This window comes from Poecilia latipinna, unplaced genomic scaffold (genome assembly GCF_001443285.1).
Source record: "Poecilia latipinna isolate Pla-1442-1.1 unplaced genomic scaffold, P_latipinna-1.0 Scaffold412, whole genome shotgun sequence".
NCBI lineage: Eukaryota > Metazoa > Chordata > Actinopteri > Cyprinodontiformes > Poeciliidae > Poecilia > Poecilia latipinna.
In genome coordinates this window covers 116,499-140,279 of record NW_015113028.1, presented here as the reverse complement: position 1 = coordinate 140,279, position 23,781 = coordinate 116,499, and the positions used below count along the sequence as shown (strand labels likewise).

At 37.2% G+C, this 23,781-nt stretch overlaps 2 protein-coding genes across 9 annotated transcripts in view; one reads left to right on the top strand and one right to left on the bottom strand.

Moving 5' to 3' along the window:
* Nucleotides 1-5,696, top strand: part of fam13a (family with sequence similarity 13 member A) — a 74,125-nt gene extending 68,429 nt beyond the window's left edge. For 4 of the 6 annotated variants that reach the window (XM_015037622.1, XM_015037620.1, XM_015037621.1 and 1 more), the window contains 7 exons: nucleotides 256-461; nucleotides 544-627; nucleotides 1,098-1,193; nucleotides 2,217-2,300; nucleotides 2,698-2,885; nucleotides 4,457-4,558; nucleotides 4,652-5,696. In XM_015037622.1, the coding sequence (XP_014893108.1) occupies nucleotides 256-461; nucleotides 544-627; nucleotides 1,098-1,193; nucleotides 2,217-2,300; nucleotides 2,698-2,885; nucleotides 4,457-4,558; nucleotides 4,652-4,775 (884 nt within the window). In that variant the 3' untranslated portion in view covers nucleotides 4,776-5,696. The remainder of the gene's footprint in view (nucleotides 1-255; nucleotides 462-543; nucleotides 628-1,097; nucleotides 1,194-2,216; nucleotides 2,301-2,697; nucleotides 2,886-4,456; nucleotides 4,559-4,651) is intronic. The other 2 variants (XM_015037624.1, XM_015037625.1) reach the window with 1 other exon arrangement.
* A 1,977-nt stretch (nucleotides 5,697-7,673) lies between these two features.
* The window catches only part of herc3 (HECT and RLD domain containing E3 ubiquitin protein ligase 3), a 33,566-nt gene continuing 17,458 nt past the window's right edge, over nucleotides 7,674-23,781 (bottom strand). For 2 of the 3 annotated variants that reach the window (XM_015037614.1, XM_015037615.1), the window contains exons 12-25: nucleotides 22,863-22,974; nucleotides 21,602-21,791; nucleotides 21,301-21,464; nucleotides 20,676-20,789; nucleotides 20,553-20,576; nucleotides 20,379-20,480; nucleotides 19,714-19,884; nucleotides 18,274-18,417; nucleotides 16,566-16,732; nucleotides 14,800-14,866; nucleotides 14,188-14,270; nucleotides 12,332-12,515; nucleotides 11,084-11,186; nucleotides 7,674-9,675 (exon numbers count right to left, since the gene is read on the bottom strand). In XM_015037614.1, the coding sequence (XP_014893100.1) occupies nucleotides 9,467-9,675; nucleotides 11,084-11,186; nucleotides 12,332-12,515; nucleotides 14,188-14,270; nucleotides 14,800-14,866; nucleotides 16,566-16,732; nucleotides 18,274-18,417; nucleotides 19,714-19,884; nucleotides 20,379-20,480; nucleotides 20,553-20,576; nucleotides 20,676-20,789; nucleotides 21,301-21,464; nucleotides 21,602-21,791; nucleotides 22,863-22,974 (1,834 nt within the window). In that variant the 3' untranslated portion in view covers nucleotides 7,674-9,466. The remainder of the gene's footprint in view (nucleotides 9,676-11,083; nucleotides 11,187-12,331; nucleotides 12,516-14,187; nucleotides 14,271-14,799; nucleotides 14,867-16,565; nucleotides 16,733-18,273; nucleotides 18,418-19,713; nucleotides 19,885-20,378; nucleotides 20,481-20,552; nucleotides 20,577-20,675; nucleotides 20,790-21,300; nucleotides 21,465-21,601; nucleotides 21,792-22,862; nucleotides 22,975-23,781) is intronic. The other variant, XM_015037616.1, reaches the window with a different exon arrangement.

Here is a 23,781-nt window from a genome sequence, read left to right as displayed (position 1 = left end):
CAGGAAGAGTTTTCAAACTAAAACTGATCGAGATTCTGTTTTAATTTCTGAGAATAGACAGAATATTGTTTCAGCTTTCTTCAATCGAGACCAAAACTCATAAGCAAACTGGAAGCATTTCATTTAAAAGGGAAAAACAATTCAGCACATTTATGTCCATGTTTAAAAAAATAAACATTTAAGTCAAATCAGCTGTTTTTCTGTATTGGAAGTGAAAAAAGTGAATCACATATTTACCTGGACGTGTTTCTGCAGAGCGGAAGCTGATGAAGTCGGAGGAAGATCTCCCGCCGGTGACCCGCCAGCGCAGCAACACGCTGCCCAAAAGCTTCGGCTCCCAGCTGGACAAGAAGACGCAGCAGGAGAAGGCGCCCAAGCCGCCGGTGGAGAGCACTCTGGAGTCCGTCCAGAAGAAGCTGCAAGAGAAGAGGCAGGAGGTGAACCGTCCCGAGGACATCAAGGTAAAAAACACCTGCTGCACAGAAAGATCCAGAGGTCCACCCTGAAGCAGACGTTGAACTTCCTCCTGTTCTCCTGCTGCAGGATATGACGCGGGATCAGATCGGAGCGGAGAAAGTCGCTCTGCAGAAAGCGCTGCTCCATTATGAGAGCATCCACGGCCGACCGGTGAGTCTGGGACAGCTCCGCCTCCAAATATCAACGAGATTTACCAGGTTTTTGAGTTATAAACACATAAAAAGCAGAAAAAAATGATACAGTGGAGAAGAAAATGATTCAGCAGACAGGTCAGAGTTCAGTTACAAAACGATCCGTCTCCTCTTTCTGGGAGAGAGGGAAGAGAAAAAAGTTATAGTGAGAAAAAATCATAATGACGCGACGTTATGATTTTAAATAAATCATAAATTAAAACTAAAGAGCAACTTTTGAATTAAAATCTACTAAAAAATGTTAGATTAAACACAAAGTGATCATCATTTCGAAGCTTTCAGGTTTCCTTCTATTGTCAAAGTGAATAGAATCACTGATTGTTGATTTGAATTTTTAAAGTTATATTATTTGAGCTACAATAGTGCAAATAGCCTCCATGTTGTTTTTTGCTGAAATTTACTAAACAGTAAATGCTTTTCTTGCTCCAGGTGACCAAGAGCGAGAGGCAAATCATGAAGCCGCTGTACGACAGATACCGGCTGGTGAAGCAGATCCTCTGCAGAGCCTCCACCATCCCCGTCATCGTAAGTACCGCATCCTAATTCCCTCGCACCACACGTTTAGCACGTCCGCAGGCGCTTAATCCCGCACGGCGCCTTGCTGCGCGAACACGCGGCGGTCACGCCACAGACGTGTTGTTGCCCTCTCAAGACTTTAAGTCCAGACTTAGCAGATCAAAGGATCACAGGCGGGATCCTTCGCAGGAACAGAAACGTCACAGCAAGGAGAGGATGGATTATTCTGAATGAAACAAAACAGGCAAAATTATTAGGCGTAAATTTCAGCCAAAGAAGTCTGAAAATTAAAAAAAAAAAAAAAAAAGTTGAAATTTCTGATTTTCAAAAGTCTAAAATTTGCCAAAAAATCTGGAATTTTTGAAAAAGAAAAAAGAGAAAATTTCTGAGTTTCAAAAGTTTAACATTTTCAATCAATATAAAAGGTTTTGACTGTGTAAATTTCAATAAGATTTATTTTAACAAAGTGGATAACCAAAACTACACTAGTGTTTTTTGATAAGAAGGAGTAAATTGTCACTAAAAAATCTCAAAAGTTTTCTAGAAAAAAATTTGGAAATTTGAAAAGTCAAAAATTTGCCAGAAAACATGTCAAGAATTTGAGAGAGAAAAAAAACTGGAAATTTGAGTATCAAAATTCAAACATTTTTGACTTTTGACATTCTGAAATTTCCATGTTTTTTTTCTGGAAAATTTCTGAGATTAATCTAAAATGTCAGGTTTTTTCCCAAAAAAAATGTAAACTTTTGAATTTCAGAAATTTCTGAGCTTAATCTCAAACTTTCAGATGTTTTTGGCAGACATTTACCACTCCTTTTTAATTTTTTTTCCTTCCACAGTGACCCTAACACTCCATCGTATAAAATTAGTGCTTTTATTGCGTATTCACACTGTTTACATGCATGTTAATTCCACACCATGACGTGTAATTAGAAAGACGTGCAGGCGCCGGGCTGCTCCTCCTCCTCCGTGTGGCCGTGCTGTAAATGCTCCTGGTGTGGTTAATTCCTCCCTTCTTGACCGTCACCACAGGGCTCCCCCTCCAGCAAGCGCAGAGGGCCCCTCCTTCAGCCCATAATCGAGGGTGAAACCGCTCTGTTCTTCGACGACATCAAGGTGAAGAGCTGCTGCTGTTGTTGCTGTTTCCCCAGACCCTCATCCTTCTTATTTGCAACCATTTCCCCTCTGATGGAGCTAGTTGGTGCCTGTTGATTGGGCAGCTGCCTGCTTCCTGCCTCAGCATCAGTACAGCTGTTAAATTAAATCAGCAGCTGTTGATGTTTGAAACACCATGTCGCCTGGATGCACGTTTATGTTGGGTGATGAGAAACTAAACCAATGTTCTTCTCTTCCACTTGTCAGCACTAATCGGTATAAGCAGTGATTTAAGTACTAACCCTTCACGACCCTCTGTGACTAAACCCCCCAAACCGGTTTGGTTTTAACCCTTTGTCTTGCTCGTCTTCTGCTGCTCTTTTTTATTAATCATGTCCTGTTTTGTATTTTCTTTCAGGAGGAGGAGGATGGCTCGGAGGACGACGGAGACACAAAGACTCACTTCACAGAAAACATTCAGCCTGAGCTCAGCGTTTTCAGCTTCATGGATGAGGAAGTGGACGGTTTCATTTCTCCTGTGGACGAACTTTCACCCTCCAAAACCACAGCAGACATGGGGCTGTCCAACCTGCACTCGGCCACCATGTAAGTACATGAAGGAGAAAAACACACCCTCTTGTGTTCTGTAGTATTCAGCGCTTGTCAGGCTTTTTGAAACTGAATAACAGTTACTGAAGCAAATAAAAACACAAGCAAACAGTACTTCACATAAACAGCTATTAAAGTTAAAACCAAACTACAAACTACTAAGGGCTACACAGGTAATCTGCTAGGCTAACAGCTACAGCTATTTAAGTATACAGGCTATTTTAAGTAGTATTTATGTAACAACTGGTGATTCTAACATGCAGTTAGCCTCAGAGCTAAACAAGCTAACGGTTACATAAATTAATCAATATTCCATGTAACAGTTTCTCAAGCTTTTCAAAACTCACAGCTAGCTAATCATGCCGGTAGCTATTTGGACCAACAGCTGCTAAGGTTAATAGCTATTCAAACAAATGGCTACTTAGGCTAACACAGTGGTTCTTAACCTTTTTTGAGGTACCAAACCCCCCAGTTTCATATGCGCATTCACAGACCCCCCCCCCTCTCGACACAGAAAATAATTTGCGGTATTCTGATTTATTAATGTAATTATATTAGTTGTATTACATCCTCCACGCCACTAGAGGCAGTACCAACCCCGAAAAGATGTGACTAAAGAGCAGATTTAGACTATAGAATTTGGTAAAAACGGTGAGCTTTACTGAAGTAATTAAAGACACAAGTTCAAATCCATGCTGAGAGTGGAACTCCTTCCCGCAGCACTGATTGGCTAAGCAATGTGACGTGATCCTCTGGAGCAAGTGATGGCAAAGCGGGGCGTCATCACGACTTTACACAGTGTGTCTTTACCTCCACGGCAGAGGCTCCGCCGAACCCCTGAGACCGACTCACCGAACCCCAGGGGTTCGATCGAACCCAGGTTAAGAACCACTGGGCTAACAGCTGCCAGTAGCTCAGGCTAATGTCACTCAAGCTAACAGCTACACAAGCAAACAGCTACTGAAGGCAAGAGTTAGTTAAGCTAGCATCTACTTAAACTACTCATGCTAACATGAGTTAGTCATTGTGTTTAGCTTCAGAGCTGAACAAGCTAACAGTTGCATAAATTAACTGCTATTCAGAGTAATAGTTACTCAAGCTTTTCAAAACTCACAGCTAGCTAATTAGGCTGATTGCTATTTGGATTAACAGTCATTATACTTCAACAAATGGCTGCTTAAGCTAACCCCCTCTCAAGCTAACAGCTACACAAAGAAACGCTTAGTTAAGCTAACATCTACTCAAATTACTCATGCTAATGTGAGTTAGTTATGGAGCTTAGCCTCTCAACTACTGAATAGATTAGTTAGTCACTATAAAAGCTACTTAAGCTAATGGCTGTTTTAGCTTACAGCTATTCTGATTAACAGATAATGGCTACTGAAGCTACTCTACCTACTTGTGTAATAACTACTTAGGCTAACAGCTATAAAAGTTAATGGCTAATTAGGCTAATACTTACTCCTCAGCCAAATGTTCTGCCTACTGTTTACTATAAAGAAATAAACTATTTGTGAGATTAGGTCAGACATCTAATTTAAATGTTTTGTTTTTCCTCTCGATCGCAGGCAGGAACTCGTGGAGCAACTTCAAGAGACAAGAGAGGAAAAGAAAAGGATCCGTAAGAACCTGAAGGAGTTTGAGGACCAATTCTTCAGACAAAATGGAAGGTATGAAGAAGCCATGTTTAAGCACGTGCTCCTTCATGTTGGAGCTTCTCTCCAGTTTCATTTACTGATTTTTGCTGCCTTGTTTTTTCACAGAACTGTCCAGAAGGAAGACCGCTCCCCGCTTGCAGACGAATACCACGAATACAAGCACGTGAAAGCCAAACTGCGACTGCTGGAAGTTCTCATCAGTAAAAGAGACTCGACTAAGCTCATCTGAGTTGATATGGATTTAAAAGAAAAACTGCATTGAGACTGGTGCTCAGTTTCCTGTGAAGCAAACATCTCTGTCTGTTGGACTAAACTGGGAACAAACCGCTGCTCTGGGAACACAAAACCACCCGTTTCTTCTCCATCAGACCTCAACTTGCAAGCAGGAACTTTCTTCAGACGAAGCGGCATACGCACAAATAAACCTGAATCACTGATAATTTATTTCTATCAATTTGAAAGTTTTAAGAGAATTTATGTCCTATGTTAAACTGTAGAAATTGTTAAAGTTAAATCCTAATATTACTTAGAAGAAATTAGACGTGAAATTGTTATTTTTGAAGGATTTTGTGATGAAGATGTGTATTTATGCGTATTTTTCTAAGGGAGATGTTACTGTTTGTATCAGTTTTCATCAAAATGAATAGCTTCTGTTATCTCAGTTTTGGCCACCATGTTCTGTCTGAAATAATATTTTTGTTTTGCTTCTTTAGAAGTTTAATAATCAAGCACTTGCTCACTAATCACTACGACCCACACAGGCACTGATCACATCCAATCAAAACTGCCCATTTTTGTGACCACTTCAAAAGTTTTGTGGGATTTTGTGTTTATGCTTCTTACTTTATGCCAGATAAGCTGATCTGTAAGTCACTGCTTGGTGTTTTCACACATTGTTCAGGCAGACCAGGCCGGGCCAGAACATGGCCGCCCGTTTGTTTCTCTGTAAATACGGATCACAAAGTTTGTTTACGTTTCTGTGAGCGAGTACTTTTCTCCTTTCCTTCTCCAAAATGGATGATTACCTGCTTGAATTTTGTTTTCACTTAGTGTAAACACTGGCCAGGCTTAACAATCCTGAGTGTGTACATTTTAGTACATAAAATTGTATTTTGTATATAATATGGATTAAATCATATTTTTACTGAGATTGGTTGCCTTTGTGCTTTTTTTGTTTTGCATAAAATAAGGTTGAAAAAATTGATTTCTAAGTTTCAGAGATCAAGAGGCAGATGAAGAGAAAAAACATTTCTTGGAAATGACTATAAAGTGCTGTACAGAGGTTTTAAATTACTTATCATTTGAAATAAAGTGTTTAAAATTAAGGAAAATGAAATGAAAAAATGTTTTCCAGCAATATCTGAGAGCGACGGCGGTGAATTAGGACCATTATGGATATGGGGCAGAGGGAAAGGTCTTACTGCTGTTCAACTTCTGAGTTTTGACTTTTGAAATGCAGAAATTTCGGTTCTCTCTAAAAAAATTATGACATTAATCTCAACTTTTCTCAAAAGTGTTGTCTCAAATTTTTTACTTTTTATAAATCTATGAAATTTTTGACAAAAATCAAGAAAATATGTGGATTTCAAAACTAAAATTTTAAACTTTTGGGAATATTTGAAACTCAAATTTCCAAGTTTTTCTCAAATTTCTCAGATTAAGCGTATTAAAACGTTTGGAGATCTGTAGTTATTTTTTCTAGAAAAGAAATCTCAGATTAATTTCCTAGAATAATAAATTCCTAAAAAGTAATCAAAAGTAAACAAACTCTAAAGGAAATTTTTGAATTTCAAAAGTCAAATTTCAACTTTTGAAAATTTTTTACATTTCCAAGGTTTTCTAAAATAATTCTGAGATTAATCTCAAAGTTTGAGTTTTTTTGGCAGAAATTTGCTCCTTATTTTTATCCTCAATGACCTCAATACAGCAGCTTACTGTGACTCTGTATTTGGGCCATTGGAGATAGAAAAAAAAGCTTAAAAAGTGGAAGAATTTGCCAAAAAAAACTACATTTTTGAGATTGTCAGAACATTGAGAAACCAAAAAATCACATTTGAAAATTTAAAAACAATTGCTAGAGAAAAACTAATCTCAAAATTACAGATTTGTTCTAGCATTTTTTATTTTTCCAACTCAGAAATTTCCTTGATTTTTTTCTCAATATTCTGACAATCTAAAATGTTTGCTGAGCTCAGGCTGAATGTTTTCTGTGAAATGAGTCCGACTCTCTGTCGTCCGAATTTTCTACTTTTGTTTTAGAAAACCCTTGGAAAACCCCTTTAGTTTCAAAAATTAATTTTAATTTTGGAAAGATTATACTTAGAAAAGTGAAAGATTTTAAACTTTTGAAACTCAAATTCCCACGGCTTTTTTTCCAGAAAAATTTAGATTTAAAATTCTCAATTTTAGAAATAAAAAAATTCTCAAAAATGTCTGATCTTAATCTCAAAAATATAGTTTTGCTCCATCAAATTGCTAACTTTTCAAGCTGAGAAACTTCATTGTTTTTCTTTTAAATTTTTGGACAGAAATGAAATTTGTTCCCCTCTATAATGACCCGAATTATACAAAACATGTTTCAGGAAAATAACAGGAACCAGGTTTGTCATTGTAATCCATTAAAAATCGACTGAAAAACAGCCATGAACTCCAACAGAAACCTTTCCAATATATTTTATTTCAAACCGTGGCTAGAACAGAGCGCTTTCTGCAGATTTCAGACAAATCACATCCTCTGTAAGCACAAGAAAAGGTGCAGAAAAGTCGAGGGCTGCACAAACCTTTGCATAGGACTAAAGTCTGAAGGAAAACCAGCCTGAACGGAGGAATGACGGCGTGTTGAACGTGAGAACATGCAGCGCGGAGCTCCAGCCAAGGGATGCAGCGGCAGCAGAACGGCTTCAGGCGCTTCACAGGAAAACCCAGACTTTTTTACGTCACAACTTTTCTTATTCAAGTTATTGCTGAGCGGATCAAGTGGCTATACTTTGAGATTGTTAAGATATGCAAGACGACTCCACTCACTTCACACTAAGAGGTCGGACTTCAGGAATAAATAGGATATCAGGGCAAGCTCTAGAACAAATTCATATATATATATATATGCCAAGTATTTAATATGCATACATCATTAAAATATGTATTTATTCAATTATTACAAATTAGCTGCTGCTAACGTACAATGCAGCAGCTAATCATTACATGTACTAATGCTAAGATTTGATTATTTTTTCACTCTGACATTTTTGGGAAATACTTCAAAGTTGCCTTGATTCTTGCGCTCCAGTTAAAACATGAAGTAGATTTTTTTTTTAAATCCTCAGAATGACTGGAAACTGGAGTGAAAATATCGAGTTCATTCATCACTGCAACGCATGAGAGCGAGTCGTCGCTGGAATCCGTTTCACCCAACAACATGCACACAGACGACAACCAGGGACTAAAAGTCAGCTTCATGTCCTTACGGAAAGGAGAAGGCAGCGCCGTTAAATGCGGGTTAAAATGCGTCAGATGAGCGATGAGCGGCCAGAGACTCCTTTCTTTTCCCAGAAGAAAATTCTGCTGTTCGGACTTTAAAGGATCAGCGTGACTGTCGCCCTCCCAAAGATCAGGGCTTTTTTTTTAGATTTGATTCAAAGTCCTGTTGACACACATGTTCATCAAAATATAAAAACACTCTATTTCATAAATTAAAACAACAAAAACAAATATAGTGTCTCAAGGTGAGTCTTTAGAGGTGAAAAATAGAATTTAAGGAATAGAAAATACACAGCTTTGAAAAAGGAAACAAAAAAATCACATTTCTTCTGATTCTTCGGATCTCACTCTGCAAATACACAAAATGTTATTTTTTGTCTACTTTCTAGCGCAAATATCTTAACACACATGAAATAAGACAAAACTAACTTACAGATAACATTTTAGAACGATACAGGAGCTTATTTTAAGTCAATATTCCTTAAAATTGATGAAAAATTTCTGGCTTGACGGTTAAAATCTCTTAATTGAAAATCCTCAGGAGCCAAAATTATCTTTTTTCTCCCCAATTAAAAAAGCAATTATTGTAAATTCTTTATCCTTTGTTCGCACACCAATAAACTAAATGTGTAAAACTTGAATAAAAACAGACACTAATATGAGGTTTGCCTTAATGTTTACAGTGATTTAACTTGAAAATTATTTTCAGTTTTGTCAATTTATAAATGTTTTGGGTTTTTCCCCCTTCAAGCAATAAAAAAAAATTATTTTCTTCTAAAACATTCACTGTGATTACACAAATATAATGGAAGGGTGTGCCCAAGTTTCTGAGTAAAAATAAATAAAAGCAACAAATAAAAGAAAACTGTAAGTAGTTACAAACTTCCCATATTACAAAAAGAGAGAGAACCAGATTTGTACTATTCTTGAACTTCAATTATGGCCACACAAAATTACTCCAAGGACCAGAAATGGCCCACGACCCACAACTTGGACACCCCTGCCTTATAACATGGAAAAAATGTCTTCTTAAAGTAAATTTATCTAGAACTTTTCAATCAATATTAAGGCATTACTGACTTAAAACAAGCTCCAACATCTTGCTGAAAAGTTACTTGTAAGTTAGTTTTGTCTTTTTCAAGTGAACTCAGACATTTCCACTAGAAACCAAACCAAAAATACTTGGTAAGGTTTTGTGTTATTTTGCAAATTTCAGAAAGCAATCTCTTTATTTGAATGACTTATTTCCAAATATCAACGTCGACTGATCAAACCCTCATCGTTTCAAACATTTTCCAGCCGTAAAACCCGATATAAAAACATCATTTATACAGATAGACCTTTGTAGATTTAAGATACTAATCAACACTGAGTGCGTCCAGCATCCTCCTGCTGATACTCGCGTTAAAGTGCGTGAGCGCCCCCCGGGGGAGCAGCGCCGCCTCAGACCAGGCTGAAGCCCTCGTACTGCTCCACGGCCTGAGTCAGGCGGCGGCGCAGCGTCTCTTTGGTCTGGTAGCGCGGCATGTCCAGCAGGTTGTAGCAGGTGTGAGCCACGGGCAGGTAGTGCTCCTCCGCCATGGTGGACTGGATGACGATGCGGAGGCTCTCCATCCCGTGGATGGGGATGCGGTCGCTTCCCGTCAGGAACACTGGAAGAGGAGAACGACGCTTCAATTCAACAGATCCAAAACACATTATTGAAGGAGCAGTATTATGTGTTTTAATGCCATTTTATAGCTAAATAAAGTAACTATGTTACCTTTAGTTGTTATATATCAAATATCACTTGAAAGAAATTCGACTTCGTAATTTATCGCCTTGAATTGGGTCTCTGTCTCTTTAAAAACTCCTGATCTTTCTGAAACTCCGCCTTCAGGAAGTCATCACAACATGGCTCCTCTATCAACCCCTGAATAATGTTTTGACCAGCATTGCTCTGAGCTCTTTAATGAGATCAGCTGTTCCACCAGGTGTTTGCTAATTCATGCTGGCTAGTCTGAAGGGGCAGGGAGGGCTCTGTGAGACAGAAGCTCTGAAACTTGGAAACCACAGCTCTGAGGAGGAGCTGTGCCTCAAAGGCGGGGCTAAGTCCACCCAGGTGTTTTCCACAGCTAAATGGTTGCCATAGAGATTAAAGGATTTCTCAAACATCCAGGAAAGAATCAAGGCAACACTTCTTGTTTGTTTTGATGAGGGAATAAAGTCATAATACAAAGTAAATCTCAAAAAAAGGAGGTTTTATATGACTTTAAGATCTACGATGGTTATTTCTGTCAAAAGAAAATACGTTCAACACTCAAAAAAATTATATTTAGGGTGTTTTCCCAACGGATAGCTGGTGAAATTGCTAAATTTTTAATATTTTCCGCGGCTGCGGTTCACTTTCACACTGCATTGTGTAAAACAGACCAAACTTTTGAAAAACCTGTTCCACTCCTCGCCAGTGGGGGCGCTGCAGCAAAAACCACTAAAGGAAATGAGGTGAAAACTTCTGATGACACTGAGCACAACTTCCTTCTTTCCAAAATGTAAACAAAAATGTAGCAGCATCAGATTTTAGTGGTTGTAGTGTTTCTCTTTAGTCTTTAAAGACTGCGTCATTTTTCCTACTTTTTTAATTTCTTTAAAACATATTTGTGGTTTAATTTCTTTAATTGCATTTTTTTTTTTTTTTTTTACATTTGCTTTGTGGATTGCTGTTTTATTTCTTTTGTCTTCTGTGATTGCAACATTTATTCTTTGCTTTGTTTTTCTATTACATTTGAGGTGTTTTGTGTTTGCAGCACATCTTGATGTTTAATCCTTTTACAACAGCTGTAAAAATTTGGCTGAACGGTTATGATTTTTAATGTTTTCATGTCGACTGTAGGACAAATTAAACTGCAAAAATATTTCTGAAAATATCTACAGTAAAATAATTTTAAAAAAGGTTTTAAAGTGTTTCATCCGAAAAGAAGGCACATTCATACAAAAACATCAACATGGGATGAAACAAGAAGTCTGCAGTCGTGTATTTATATCCTCCAGCATGAACCAATTAAAAATTTAAATGCTTACATAAGAACTGCTTCTTCTTCTCCAGTGGGAATTCATGGAAAACCTCCCAGAAAAGTCGGACTGTCGGGTGAGTGGCGGTGTACTCCCCTTTGTAAACGGCGTTCTGTACACAGACAGGAGAAGAAGAAAACGTCTTGCTTCGTATTCATGGAAACCTGAATGTGTCATGTCAGATTCTCTCCTCAGTCAAAAGGTGAGAGTGAGGTTTCTTCCTCTCCCCTACGAACCAGATCAGATGTTTTTCACCTTTAAGCTGAGCAGCTGGTTTCCATTTCTGGTCCTAAAGGTCGTAAAGTCAAAACGTCGCATTTACAACCAGTTTATAATCAGTAACCAGCTGCAACACAACAACAATCCCATCCATCTTTATGCAGCCTTAGGCTCAGAAATCAGACGTCAAAGAGTGACGACAAACCTGCTTTTTCTGGAATGAAAAACATGAATATACCTGAAACCTGAACACCCTGAGGTCGCATCCACCTGCCAATCAAAAATGTCTGAACTACAGCTGCAGGAAGGCACATCGCTCTGAAGAGACAACTGCAAAAATACGAGTTTGGACTCAAACCTGCCTGATTTCTGTTTAATTCCTTTTTAAGCCTTTATGTTTTAAGAGAGACAGGTGTTTCAGTTGAAGATGGACGAACCTAATTAAGAGCAAAACTAATAATTATTTTAGTAATCGCTTATTCTAATGATTAACTGGACAAAAACAAATGTGCACAAAGATGATTCTTTTACCTGATTTCCGAAGCCTCTGTCGATGTCAAGCTAGCATAACTTACCAACTTCCCACTTCCTTGCCTTTTTTTTTTTTATTAAAACTTTTTCCTGAGATGTGAAATGTGATGCCCTTGGACATTGTTATCTAGTTGTCATAGAAATTAACAGAAAAGCACTACATCTCTATTGATTTTATATATCGTACATACATATACGATTTATCGCGCTGCGTTGAAAGTAAATCTAACGGTAGTCATCGTCGGTGGGGGCGGGATCTTATGCACATGACATCACGTTGCTACGCATCTACAGCCATTAAATACTTTTTCTAGTTGCTTTAATTAAAAAAAAATGCTAGAATTCACCCATAAAATGCTCCAATGTAAATCAAATGACAATAACTTATTGAAGTGAATCACTTCCACCTGCATCTAAAGCCAAACTGGGTTTTATTTCTCATTTTAAATGATGAATGTGGGTCAGACCGGAACCGGACGGTAGACGTGTCCAGGCCGTCTGACTGACCTTTTCCATCTCCTCCCAGTTGTAATTGTTGTTCCCGACCACCATGGCCATCAGCTCAGAGGGCTGGAACAGCGACAGGATCTCCCCTCCGCACACTTTCAGGAAGCCGGCGGAGAAGGCCGAGTACTGTTCGCTCACCGAGTCGGAGAACACGTAGCGCAGGTAGGCCTCCACAAACTCCTTCCTGAAACACAATCAGGGCGAGTCTGAAACATCTGCGTCCTCAAACATCAGCTTCACAGGAGCAGAGCGTTTACAAACCGTAAACACTCGGTTCCTCTGTCACTGTGTCTGCGTGTTCATATTGTCCCCATAGTTTTCTACAGAAGAACACGAGTTCATTAATAATAAGCTCAAGGTGGATCTGTTTACATCTGAGTGACGTTCTGTAAGCAGATTAAATCTGTAATCTGTTACTGCAGTAAATTCAATGTGACTCTCTAAACTCGAGTCGCAGAACCGCTGAGTAAAAGGGCCAGACTAAGATTAGGAGAATTAGCAGACTAAGGATGCAAAATTAGCAGAAGTCATAAAATTATAAGAAAAAAAGTTGTTTTAATGAAAAAAAAAAAACTTTGAGTTACTAAGATCTGACGCAACCAGTTCTCAGTATTACCACTTTACTTTGGTAAGTACATAAATACGGTGGTTTGATTCTTCTAAATAGTCACAGTCCTTTGAAAGTTCTAATACCAATAAAAATTTGATGACTGTTGTCACATTATTTCAACTTTATTTTGGTATTATTTTGATTCTATTCTTGAAATATTGCAACTATTCTCACAATATGACTTCGTCCTTGTATTATTGCAACTATGTCATATTATAACCAATATTCTCACATTATAACCATATTTTCACATTATTTTGACTCCATTGTGGTTTTATTCATTACAACTTCTCTCGCATTGTTTCAACTCGCATTATTACGACAATCTTGTATTATTATGACTAGTCTTGTAATAATATTCTCGTATTTTTACGTCAATTCTTGTAATTTCAAAAACCAACATTCTAAGTCTGGCCATTGTGAAACTAGCAGCAGTTTGAGTAGAAATGATAGAGAGAAGTGGACCTTTCACTTCTGAATGACGTAAAACTAAATAAAATAAAGTTTTGGAGTGGCCTAGCCAAAGTCCGATACTGTACTCACTCATACTGAATATGGGGCAATTATTTTTCACACAGACAATCCAGGTTGGTTTGGATAGTTTTTATCTTATAATAAATTAAATCTTTTAGAAGTTCTTTATGTATTTACTGAGTTTATTTTTCTCCAAAAGTAAAATTAGTTTGATCAGAAACATTTAAATCTGTGAAAAAAAAGCATAAATAGAAGAAATCAACGACATTTTTTACAGCGCTGTTCCTTCATAAACCTGAAAAGCTCGAGTTAACATCTCCTCCTGTCCAAACTAATAGAAAACTCTCTCACAAAGACTCAGGGATATTTTTGAAGATGTCACAGTGACCGTAACGTTCGACTCAATTGTTCCCGAGTTTCTCACTCAGCAGCTTCACATCATAGGAGAAAATGTCACTGTGACCCATCAGAGACGAAAAAGTTATGTTTTTATTTACCTGCATCGAAGATAACTTTAAAAAAATGTTCTCATGCATATGAAACAGATTTTCTAATTTTAAAACTGGCTCAGTTGAATTCATAACTAAAAATTATAAGTTATCTTTTTTCTAAATGTTAGGTAATGTTTGTGGCTCTGGCTGGACTAAAAACAAAAAGCTATTTCTGACAACTGAAAGCAAAAGAATGCAGGTCCAGATGGACCATATGGACTGTTTGGACTCAAATATTCATATTTATTTCATAATACAGCTCTCAGTTAGAGTTGTCCAACCTGTTGTTTTTGTCCACAGCGATGCTCTCTCCTCCAGGAATCAGCTCCTTGATTTCTGTCATCCCGTAGTTTTCCCTGGTGATCTGTGATGGAAAACAACACTGATTCATCATCAATGAATTTGAGAATACTCTGACCTACACAGAACCCATACAGTGATTTTGAGGTAGAATGTAATCAGAAAACAAAAGGGAGGTAATGATCAATCCCTGAGGAACACCACAACTAAGTTAAGCTACCAAGAGTGTCAACAATTATCTGTTTCAGCAGCAACAAACCCAAACATGTCTGCTACACCTCTAACCACAGAACTGAATCAGCCATCACAAAAACAAGAAGGTAATTCCCTTGTCTAGAAAAATCTTAAAGCTGCATAAATGCATGCCTAGACACATAAATACATAAAATACATGTATAAAGAGCCTACTTCTTTCACTAAAGTATTTTGTTGTGTAAATGTAGCATGTTTGTCACATTTTAATAGAAAACCTACAAATTGACTGTTGCAAAATCAAAGACAACTGCATTTTACACAACAGGGAGAAAAAAAAACCATAATTATTCTTTATCCGATACTAAAAACAGCTAAAACATCTATGAGAAGTTACACACAGCAAAGTTAAGAAGAAACGTCTCTTCTACGTCTCCTCCTTCGTAGTCTAGAAGTTGCTGAAGACTCCTGGAAAACAGAAAAAATGGTTACTAAGGACAAAGAAAGAAAACAAACACAGTCCATGAAACATATAAATAACAATTCAACATGCAGCGGATTATAACCAACAATAGCAAACAGGATATAACGCAGAGGGAGTGTGCTCTTTAGCTTTCCTGCGAGCAACACATAGGAGATTTATTTCCAACACACAGGAAACACGGAAAGAGGTCAAACAGTCTGACGACAAAGAGGCTAATTAGCGAAATGGGACGGATGTTTATTCCTACGGAGATGAGGTCATCATGAGCAGGAACTGCAGCCGCATTGATTCTGCAGCATTTCAACCATCTACGGCGTTTCTGTGGCGCTGGAAGCTGTGCAGGCCTTCTCCACGCAGATAACGTCAAAATCAATAGTTATATGAGGAGAATTACGCTCCGCAGAAACACAGATCCTCCCAGAGCAACATCCACTTTCTTACTTTAATATTAATAAAGAAATGAATGTACGCATCTGTAACGGTTTTAGTTTAACAATATTATACATGTGAAGTTTGTCAAAATGTATTTTTTCTTTGAATTTATTTTGTTTAGTCAAGAAGTTGTTTTATTGGTGTATTAAGTTCTGCTAAGCTGCGCTTGATAGGTTGGCGGTAACCATAGCAACCAGTAACTGTCAGCCCCTCCCTCTTTTTTCTGTTGCCGTTTGTAACTGTAGTATGTTGGGATCAGCTCTGTTTCTCTTCACAAGTATTATATTTAACATATATGTTAGATAAATTTAATCACATACAGTGCATCGTGAAATTTTGTAATGTTTTGTTTATATCTGGTTTTAATATTGTGCATTTTAGCTATGTTTAATTTTACAACTCTTACCTGTGCTAACTGCAGCTAACTACTGCTAACTGCAGCTAACTACTGCTAACTGCAGCTAACTACTGCTAACTGCTCAGTGGAGCCACTGCTCGGTAGTTGTTTAGGGTTACTTTTTGTATTTCATTTAATATATGGGGCAGAAGATAAATACAGTGAAACTGAGTGTGTCTGTCGTCAAATCAACTTACTGGTACTGAGACGTAGAAGTTTTACACAATAAGCCGGGGCTGTTAAACCATTTTCATTTGCATTATGAAGATCATGTTCTCAAAGAGCTGATTGTTCCAGAATATATTGATTGAACCTATGAAATTGTTAAAATATTAAGTACTTCATAAAATAAAATAACATTGAGCAAATTCTCACACTGATCAGTTTGCAATTGTTTTTGTTATTTTTTGCAATAAAAATCACAGAATTTTTGGTGCCAACTTAGAAATATTTGCATTTCTGGATAACAGTAAGTGTAACTTTTTGATACTCGCCATGGAGTAGCGATATGAAACACTGCCTCTTCTAGGTAGGAGTTAGCATCACTTAAACCAGATGTTTTTGATCATTTTTGTGGGAAATTTGCAGTGAATTTACAATAATAAATTAGAGCAAAGAATTGTGGATATCTCTGGATTTTGTGTAAACTTTCAAAATATCAGACAAAAACAGCAAAAAGATAAAAATTGCTCTAATATTTAACCACAGATCTATTATCCGACAGGCTTTATTCATGTGTTTCTGTGGAGTCTAGACGGCCACATTTGGCCCCCGGGCCTCGAGTTTGACACACGTAACAAACCGTTTACCGTGGAAGTTGTGTCTCGGTTTGAAGCATAAAAAGTGGAGCGAACCTGGCTTCTGTCGGCGAGAGCTCTTTGAAATCGTCCAGTGAAGGCGACACGTCCAGCAGCTTCTTGTAGAGCGCCAGAGGAAAGTGCAGATCCACCACAGTGGAGTTATAGATGGCCAGACCGCAGACGATCCCGATCAGATGAAACCAGTTCTGCTCCACAAAACACTGGGAATGTAAACACATTTACACAATACTGAACCTCACTGACAAACAAAACATCTGGAAACTTCTTCTTTGTCTAATCAGATTTGAAATGTTTTTCTTTTTCCATGTTTCTGTCTGAATCCGGCAGAACTGATTTAAATTTAAATCAGTTAGTTGGAGTGTGCATTTATTGTATTGTTTATCATTTATGGTAATAAATTTCTTCTGTTAATAATTTGGATTTAAAGTTGTCATAATAAATTCCTGTAAAAACAAAAAAACAGCTGTCCATGTTGTCAGGATTGTTAGTTATTATGCTTCCCACCGTTTGTTCAATGAAAGCATAAAAAAAATTAAAATATGATTCAATGTTAGGTTGGGATATATGGGCTTAAAAGTTTTGTTACGTTATTTTGTGGTACTATTGTGATAAAATTTAAAAGTGACGATGAACTATGAACTATTTATTGCTCCTATTTTAGGTAACCGTACGGCTGTTACTGCGTGTCACAGCAACTACAAACGCAAATACTGCCTTTGAGAAACATTCCCACTTTTAATACGTTTTTTAGGAAACCAGACACGTAAAGCAGTTCCCTCATGGAGGCGCTTGTTTTGTAAACCTGAACGTTTCCACAGATCACCTCAAATAAACGTCTGCCTGCTTCAAGGTTGTTATAGTGAACTAAAACAGGCAAAATAATGAAAACTGAAATTCAGAAAACATCTCTGTTAACTGAAATAAATAAAAATGGTAATTAATGGGGGGGAAAACTATAACTAACTGGAACTATACTGTGTGTTTATAAACTTAATTAAGACATACTAAAATTATAAGACATAATATCCTTCAATTTTGTGTTTATGAATCCATTTATTAGCCTTTCGATCTGATGTGAAAATGATTTTTCATCCCCCCCTCAGCTGTGGGTAAAATGTGGCACTTCTTTCTCCTACTGGTGGCAAAATGGCAACAGCAAAAGTTTGGAGAAAACCCCACAGTCAGCTGGTTATTCAACAATAACTGAAACATTGTTTTTATTGTATTTTCTGTACAGTATTCACTACCTAATCAATGTGTACATATTCACAATATAATACTTTGACATTTTTGAATTCTGCACCAAAAATTAACCAAAAAATGAAATAAAACTAAGATTACTACTATAACTAAACAAAATAAACAATATTTGATTAATAATAACTGAAAAAACTAGCAAGCACACTCTAAAAACTAACTGAATTAGACAAACAGAAAGACAAAATGAAATAAAACTACAATGGAAACCTACAACTATTATAACTCTGGCATGTATGAATCCTGTAGATCAATTCAAGGATCAACAAAAGTTTAAAGCTGCCCAACAAAAAGTTTAAAACCAATTCAACTTTATTCTGTCCACTAGATCCACCTGCAACGCCATGTTGTAACGGGATAATTAAAACATAGCAGAAAAGGCGGCGAGCGACTAACCCAGACAGCTGCGGTAAACCCTCTGCTGTCATTTTAATCTAAAGTCCAATGTTTGGATTTGTGTAAAATCAGGTTGATTCCTGCTTACTTTGTCAGAGAACCACAGCAGGTTGGAGTCTTTATAATGGGTGAACATCCCATAAACAGGATCCAGAAGCTCCTTCAGCAGCAGCAGGAAGAACTCTTTAGTTACGCCGCCCGCGTCTACAGCTTCCTCACCGTCAAAGATCACCTGCAGGGAGCAGATGATGAAAGAGAGTCCATGTAAAAAGGGTTCCTACACACCTTCTGTGTCTTCAATTTTCTGTTTTCTCTCTAAACAAGGACAGCTTTAGAAATTTGGAACATTGTGAAAAAGTTTAGTTTTTGTCTCTGCAGGAAATGAACTTTCTATAGATTCGTTAGAGTGAAATATTTCAAGGGTTTATTTCTTGTAATTGTTTTAAAACATGATTTTTATTTTCCTTTGTTACATAATACAGGACAAAAAAAGAGCATGCATATAGAAAAGGAACAGAACAGTGACAGGTGACTTTTTAATACAATTTTAAGGTGTTTAGTTCTTATAAAGGTTTCTAAATAATGTCCATTTTTCCTGTAGTTTTTCACCTTTTGATTGCTGTTGTCTTAGAATGCATGTAAAACAATTTTAGTAATTGATTATTCTGATGATTAATTAAGTGACGGGGAAAAAATTGGTTCACTGTGCAGATTTTTCATTGAATCACTGAAGCTTCATTTATACAACACCTAAAATACACAAGAAATGCAAATAAACAAATAATTCAGTTCCTTTTTCAATGAATGCCAAAAAACATCTAATATCAATTTATTTTTCTTTTATAGAATTTGAATTTGGTGAAGCTAAAAACGCCACCTGGGTAGAAAATATTCACAGCAATAGAAGAAGTGTTTTTATTTGTCTGAAATGCAAAATGTGCAGGTTCTTTTGAACAGTTGCGGCGTAATTAATGCTCTGAGTATGTTGAACTTTCAGTAATTTGTCTGTTTTAGTCTGTATTCTCCATTTAACAATTTATAAAATACTTAATTAGCTAACGATTACTTCAGTAATTGATTGTTTCCGCCCAACTTACAGATAATGAAAACGCAAAATTAAGTGTCTCAGAAGATTAAAACGTACTAAAAAGGCTGTAGTAAATTCACAGAAAGTTGAGTGGAAGGAAAAAGTGTCATAGAAAAAGGTGCACTAAGAACAGGGATAACCGAAGCCTTGAGAGAAATTCTGTTAAGAATTTAAAATTGTCATGAATCTGTATGAGTTTCAGTTTCTGAAATGAAATGACAAAAAATACTGGACTTTTCCATGATATTCCAATTTCTGAAGCTTTACTTGTACTTTGGGAAAACACAGAATTATATAAAGAATGATCAAAATGAAGACTGGATGGACTGAAAGCAACTTTTAACAATCAAGTGTTGAACAAAGTCTGCAAAACCGAACATTTTCCAAACTTATTCCCCTATTTTGACACGACTGAGATGCAGGAATCAGGGATCTGCTCACCTTGAGGGGCTTCTTGAGATCCACATCAGAGTACATGGTGAGCTCCCGCAGCGTGTCACTGACTAAATGGTTCCTGCGCACATGCAGCACCAGATATGGGTTCCTAGCGAGGTGGGGCTCCAGCGTGAGCAGCATGAAGACGTTGTGCAGGTTTGCACCGCTGACGGCCATCTTGGCAAAGAAAGAGATGAACATTAGATTGAAAAACAGACCTGCACTAAAATCTGAAGTTGTTTTTTTTCTCTCATTTAATTTCAAAACAGAATAAGATTTTTTTCTCCTAACTAATTTTATACAAACCTGTAAAGTGCAACTATAAAGGCTGAGTTATGGCTGCGGTTTCAGAGGTTTGCAGTGAAACTGATGTGAGTGCATGTATATTTGTGAACAAAGAACAGCATGTGGTGTGTGTGCGTTTACATCTCAAACTCGCTCAGTGTGTGTTCAGGCAACGTTTGGTCCCTGGATTAAGTATTGTCAGTAATGTCTTCCAGTAACATTAAATGATCTTATGTAGTCGTATTTCCAAATTCCTGTCAACGTTTAAGATTTAACACAAAACCACGTACTGCCCTAGCAGCAAGTTTTCTGGGGAAAAACACGTCATAAAAAAGTCGGATTATTTGGTGGTTGAAAACTTTTGCACAGACTTAAGAGGCTCCTACCTGCATTTGCAGTTCAGCATCTGTTTGCAGCATTGTCGTCTTGGCTTGGGCGTTCAGGATGAACGGGAAGGCACAGAGGTTCACTGAGGGAAAGTCGTTCTGCTGGGATCGCAACACTCAGCGTTACAAACCCAACATGAACATTTAAGGCTTTAATGCTCAAAATCAAAATACCTGTGAGGGGGAGGAGCCCATTTTCTAGGAATCAGAATAAAACGGGACAGAAAAATGTCAGGATTATGAATGCTTTGCAAATAATTGTCATCAAACAACACAGAAATGCGACGCTGCGCTCACAATGTCAGCTTTAGTCAGAAACCATTTGAGGTAGTCCTCCTGGATGTCCACCAGGCTGCTGATGTCTGGGATGTAAAAGCGACTGTACTCCACGTGATTCGCCCTTAAGTTTACCTGGCAACACAAAGCAGGTCTGCGCCTCAGAGCGGTAAAACATTTCATCCTCACAAGGACAATAAATCAACAACTATATACAATCGCAAAAGACATGTGATCAATATCAATAGATAGAAGACAGAATATTCAATAATCTAATATACTTTAGATTATCATATTGTATTATGACTTTGTTACCAGATAATGCAATTTTTCATAACAATCTCCTCTTTTGACTGTAAGAAAATATGTAACATTTTATATTAATCACATCAAATTTGATCTTATTCAAATATTTCTTAAGGTTTGCAGCAGTTCCTTTGGGTTTTTTCATGTCAGAAACTTTTCCATTTGTTGTTAGAAACGTTAACTTAAGAAGGCAGCCAGATGAATCTGACTGGCAGAGTTTGAGCATCAGAAACAATATTTTAATCAAATATTTTAACATATTTATATTCTATAAATGAAAAACAGAACACATAAATTATGATGGAAAATTTAAGATTAAAATGTTTTCCCTCTTCAGTACCTTGTGGAGTTTCTCCAGCAGCTGCAGCGTGGCCAGGAAGTAGTTATCGTAGAAGACTGGTACCAGGATCGTCTTGCCGCCCGTCAGCATGAACACAACGATGCGTTTGTACATGTCGACCATTCTGGTGAAGAAGCTGCCGTCCATGAAGCACCACCAGTTATCTACGGGAAGAAAATACGACCAAAAAACAGGAACACACTTCAGCTTTGCCTGTTAAAGCCGTTCAAGCGACTTCACAGATTACCCTAAAAGAAATTTGGGATTATTTGGTCGCAGTGTGTGCATGGAAATATGATACCCAATACTTTGCTGGGGTTGGCGTCTAGCCGAAGAATAGCCATCGCCAGGGGAATAGTGAGGCGGATGTAGTTCTTGGAGTCCTGCAGGGCGGGGTACTCGGACAAGATGAGGTAGATCCTCATGGCCTCAACGTCCGGCGGCGAACGCGGCAGCTGGGGGATCAGCAGGCTCTCAAAACTCTTGGAGGCCTAAAAAAAACACATTTATTACTTTCAATTTATAAATCAGACTTTAAAAAAGCTGCAGAGGGAACAGGAAACACTTTTAAGGCAGCAGGACTTTAAAGGTTCTGGACTTTTGCCTCGGTCTTACCACTGATTGCAAAGTCATCTTAACGTCATTCAAACAATCCCCAACCTACAATTACTAAACCATAAACAGCGGTGATGAATCAGAGCTGCCGTTTCGTTTTTAAGAGCGGTGGCAGAACTTGATGTACTTCCAAAAACAAACTCTAATACACATGCAGAGGAACCGCTGTCCTGGGAATGATGCGTTTCATGGAAATGGTTCTTCACACAGGAAAACCTCCAGAAATCACTGAAACATTAATGATGCTCAAGCTTCGCAGCAGCTGAAACCATTAATCAGATCAACTAATTATGGAAATAATCTTCAACTTGTCAAGTACTTGATTAATTGTTAACTGGAGTGTACAGACTCTAAAAAAGGCAAATTACTGAAACAACATATTCAGAGCAGTAATAAAGTCAAAACTGTACAAATAAATGTACATTTTGCATTTAAGATCAACTTAAATGTAAACTTTAATAGACAAATAAATTACTGAAAGTCATTAAATCATTCAAATGCAAACTTATAATAGCCGGTGCAGATAATTAATTAAATGTGTATTTAATTATTTCATGATTCCTGAAGTGAATAATTTTATCTGTCAAACTCACCAATGAAAGTCGAACATTCAGCTAAACATTTATTTATTTTACTGTACATTTAATTCATAATTGAATTATGTATTTAGGTAATTTTGTTCCTTTTGGTCCTCCATAAGATTTAGACACTGTTAAAGGACAATTTTTCTGGATATTTCCTTGTTTAGGGAATTATTTTCTTGTAAATAAGTCGACTTTTTAATTAAAATTCTGCTTTTATACAAACCAAACAACCTCAATGACAGACATAGGAGATTGATGGTGATTGATGGTGACATCATCACCAGATAACCAAACTGAGATCAATGTGGTCCAACAGAAAAAGCTTTAATTCAGTCAATCATTTAATGATTTGTGATTTATTGCCTGTTCCAGGAGTCCAGAAAAGGCCGGTTTGCTGAGAACCTCGAACAGCGTTCTGACCGAGTTTAGATCGATACCCGGGATCTTTGGGTTGGTCTTGAAGTGAGTGTCATCACTGAGAAGACAAAAACATAAACGTAAATAACCAATACCACTGTAATTCAGAAGCAATTTTCCAAGAAAAGAAAAACAAAAAGCTGCTGAAATTATAAACAAAAGGATGTCATTTTATATATTTGACACCTGAGAGTTAAGCTCACTAAATATTACTGTAGTTAGGTTTTTAAGTTCTTAATAAGTACAATAAAATAAAAAACAACCAAAACTTTCTACTTGACAGTGGAGATGCTGTTTACAGCAAAACCTTCTAAACGCTTTCAGAGTGAAGGTTGAATTTATCCTCAACACATCAGACGTCATCCTGTTGAGACCAAACACAAAGCAGCAGCAAACCGAGTCGGACCAACGACTTAACGACTCTCTCTGTTTGACCAGGAAACACCAGCAGGTCAGGCTGCCAAACACCACATAAAGGATGATTTTCTCCACAACGTCACTCTAATGACGTAACTTACAACGTATCGGGGCCACTGTAGAAAGAAAAAAAACGGAGGATTAAATTTCTGCCAAAATACTGAGAAATTTTGATATTTATCTATGAAATTTTCTAGAAAAACTTGGAAATTTCTGAGTTTTAATGTAAAAAAAATTCCACTTTTGAAACTCTAAGGTTTTTCTTGAACATTTCTGAGATTAATCTAAAAAATTCAGACTTTTCAAGCTCAGAAATTTCCACCTTTTTTTAAGAAAGGTTCTGTGATTAACCTCAAATGTTTGAGTTTCTTTTCATGCGATTTTTTTACTTTTGAATCTCAGAAACTTTCTGGTTTTTTCTAGAAAATTTCTGAGATTGATCTCAAAA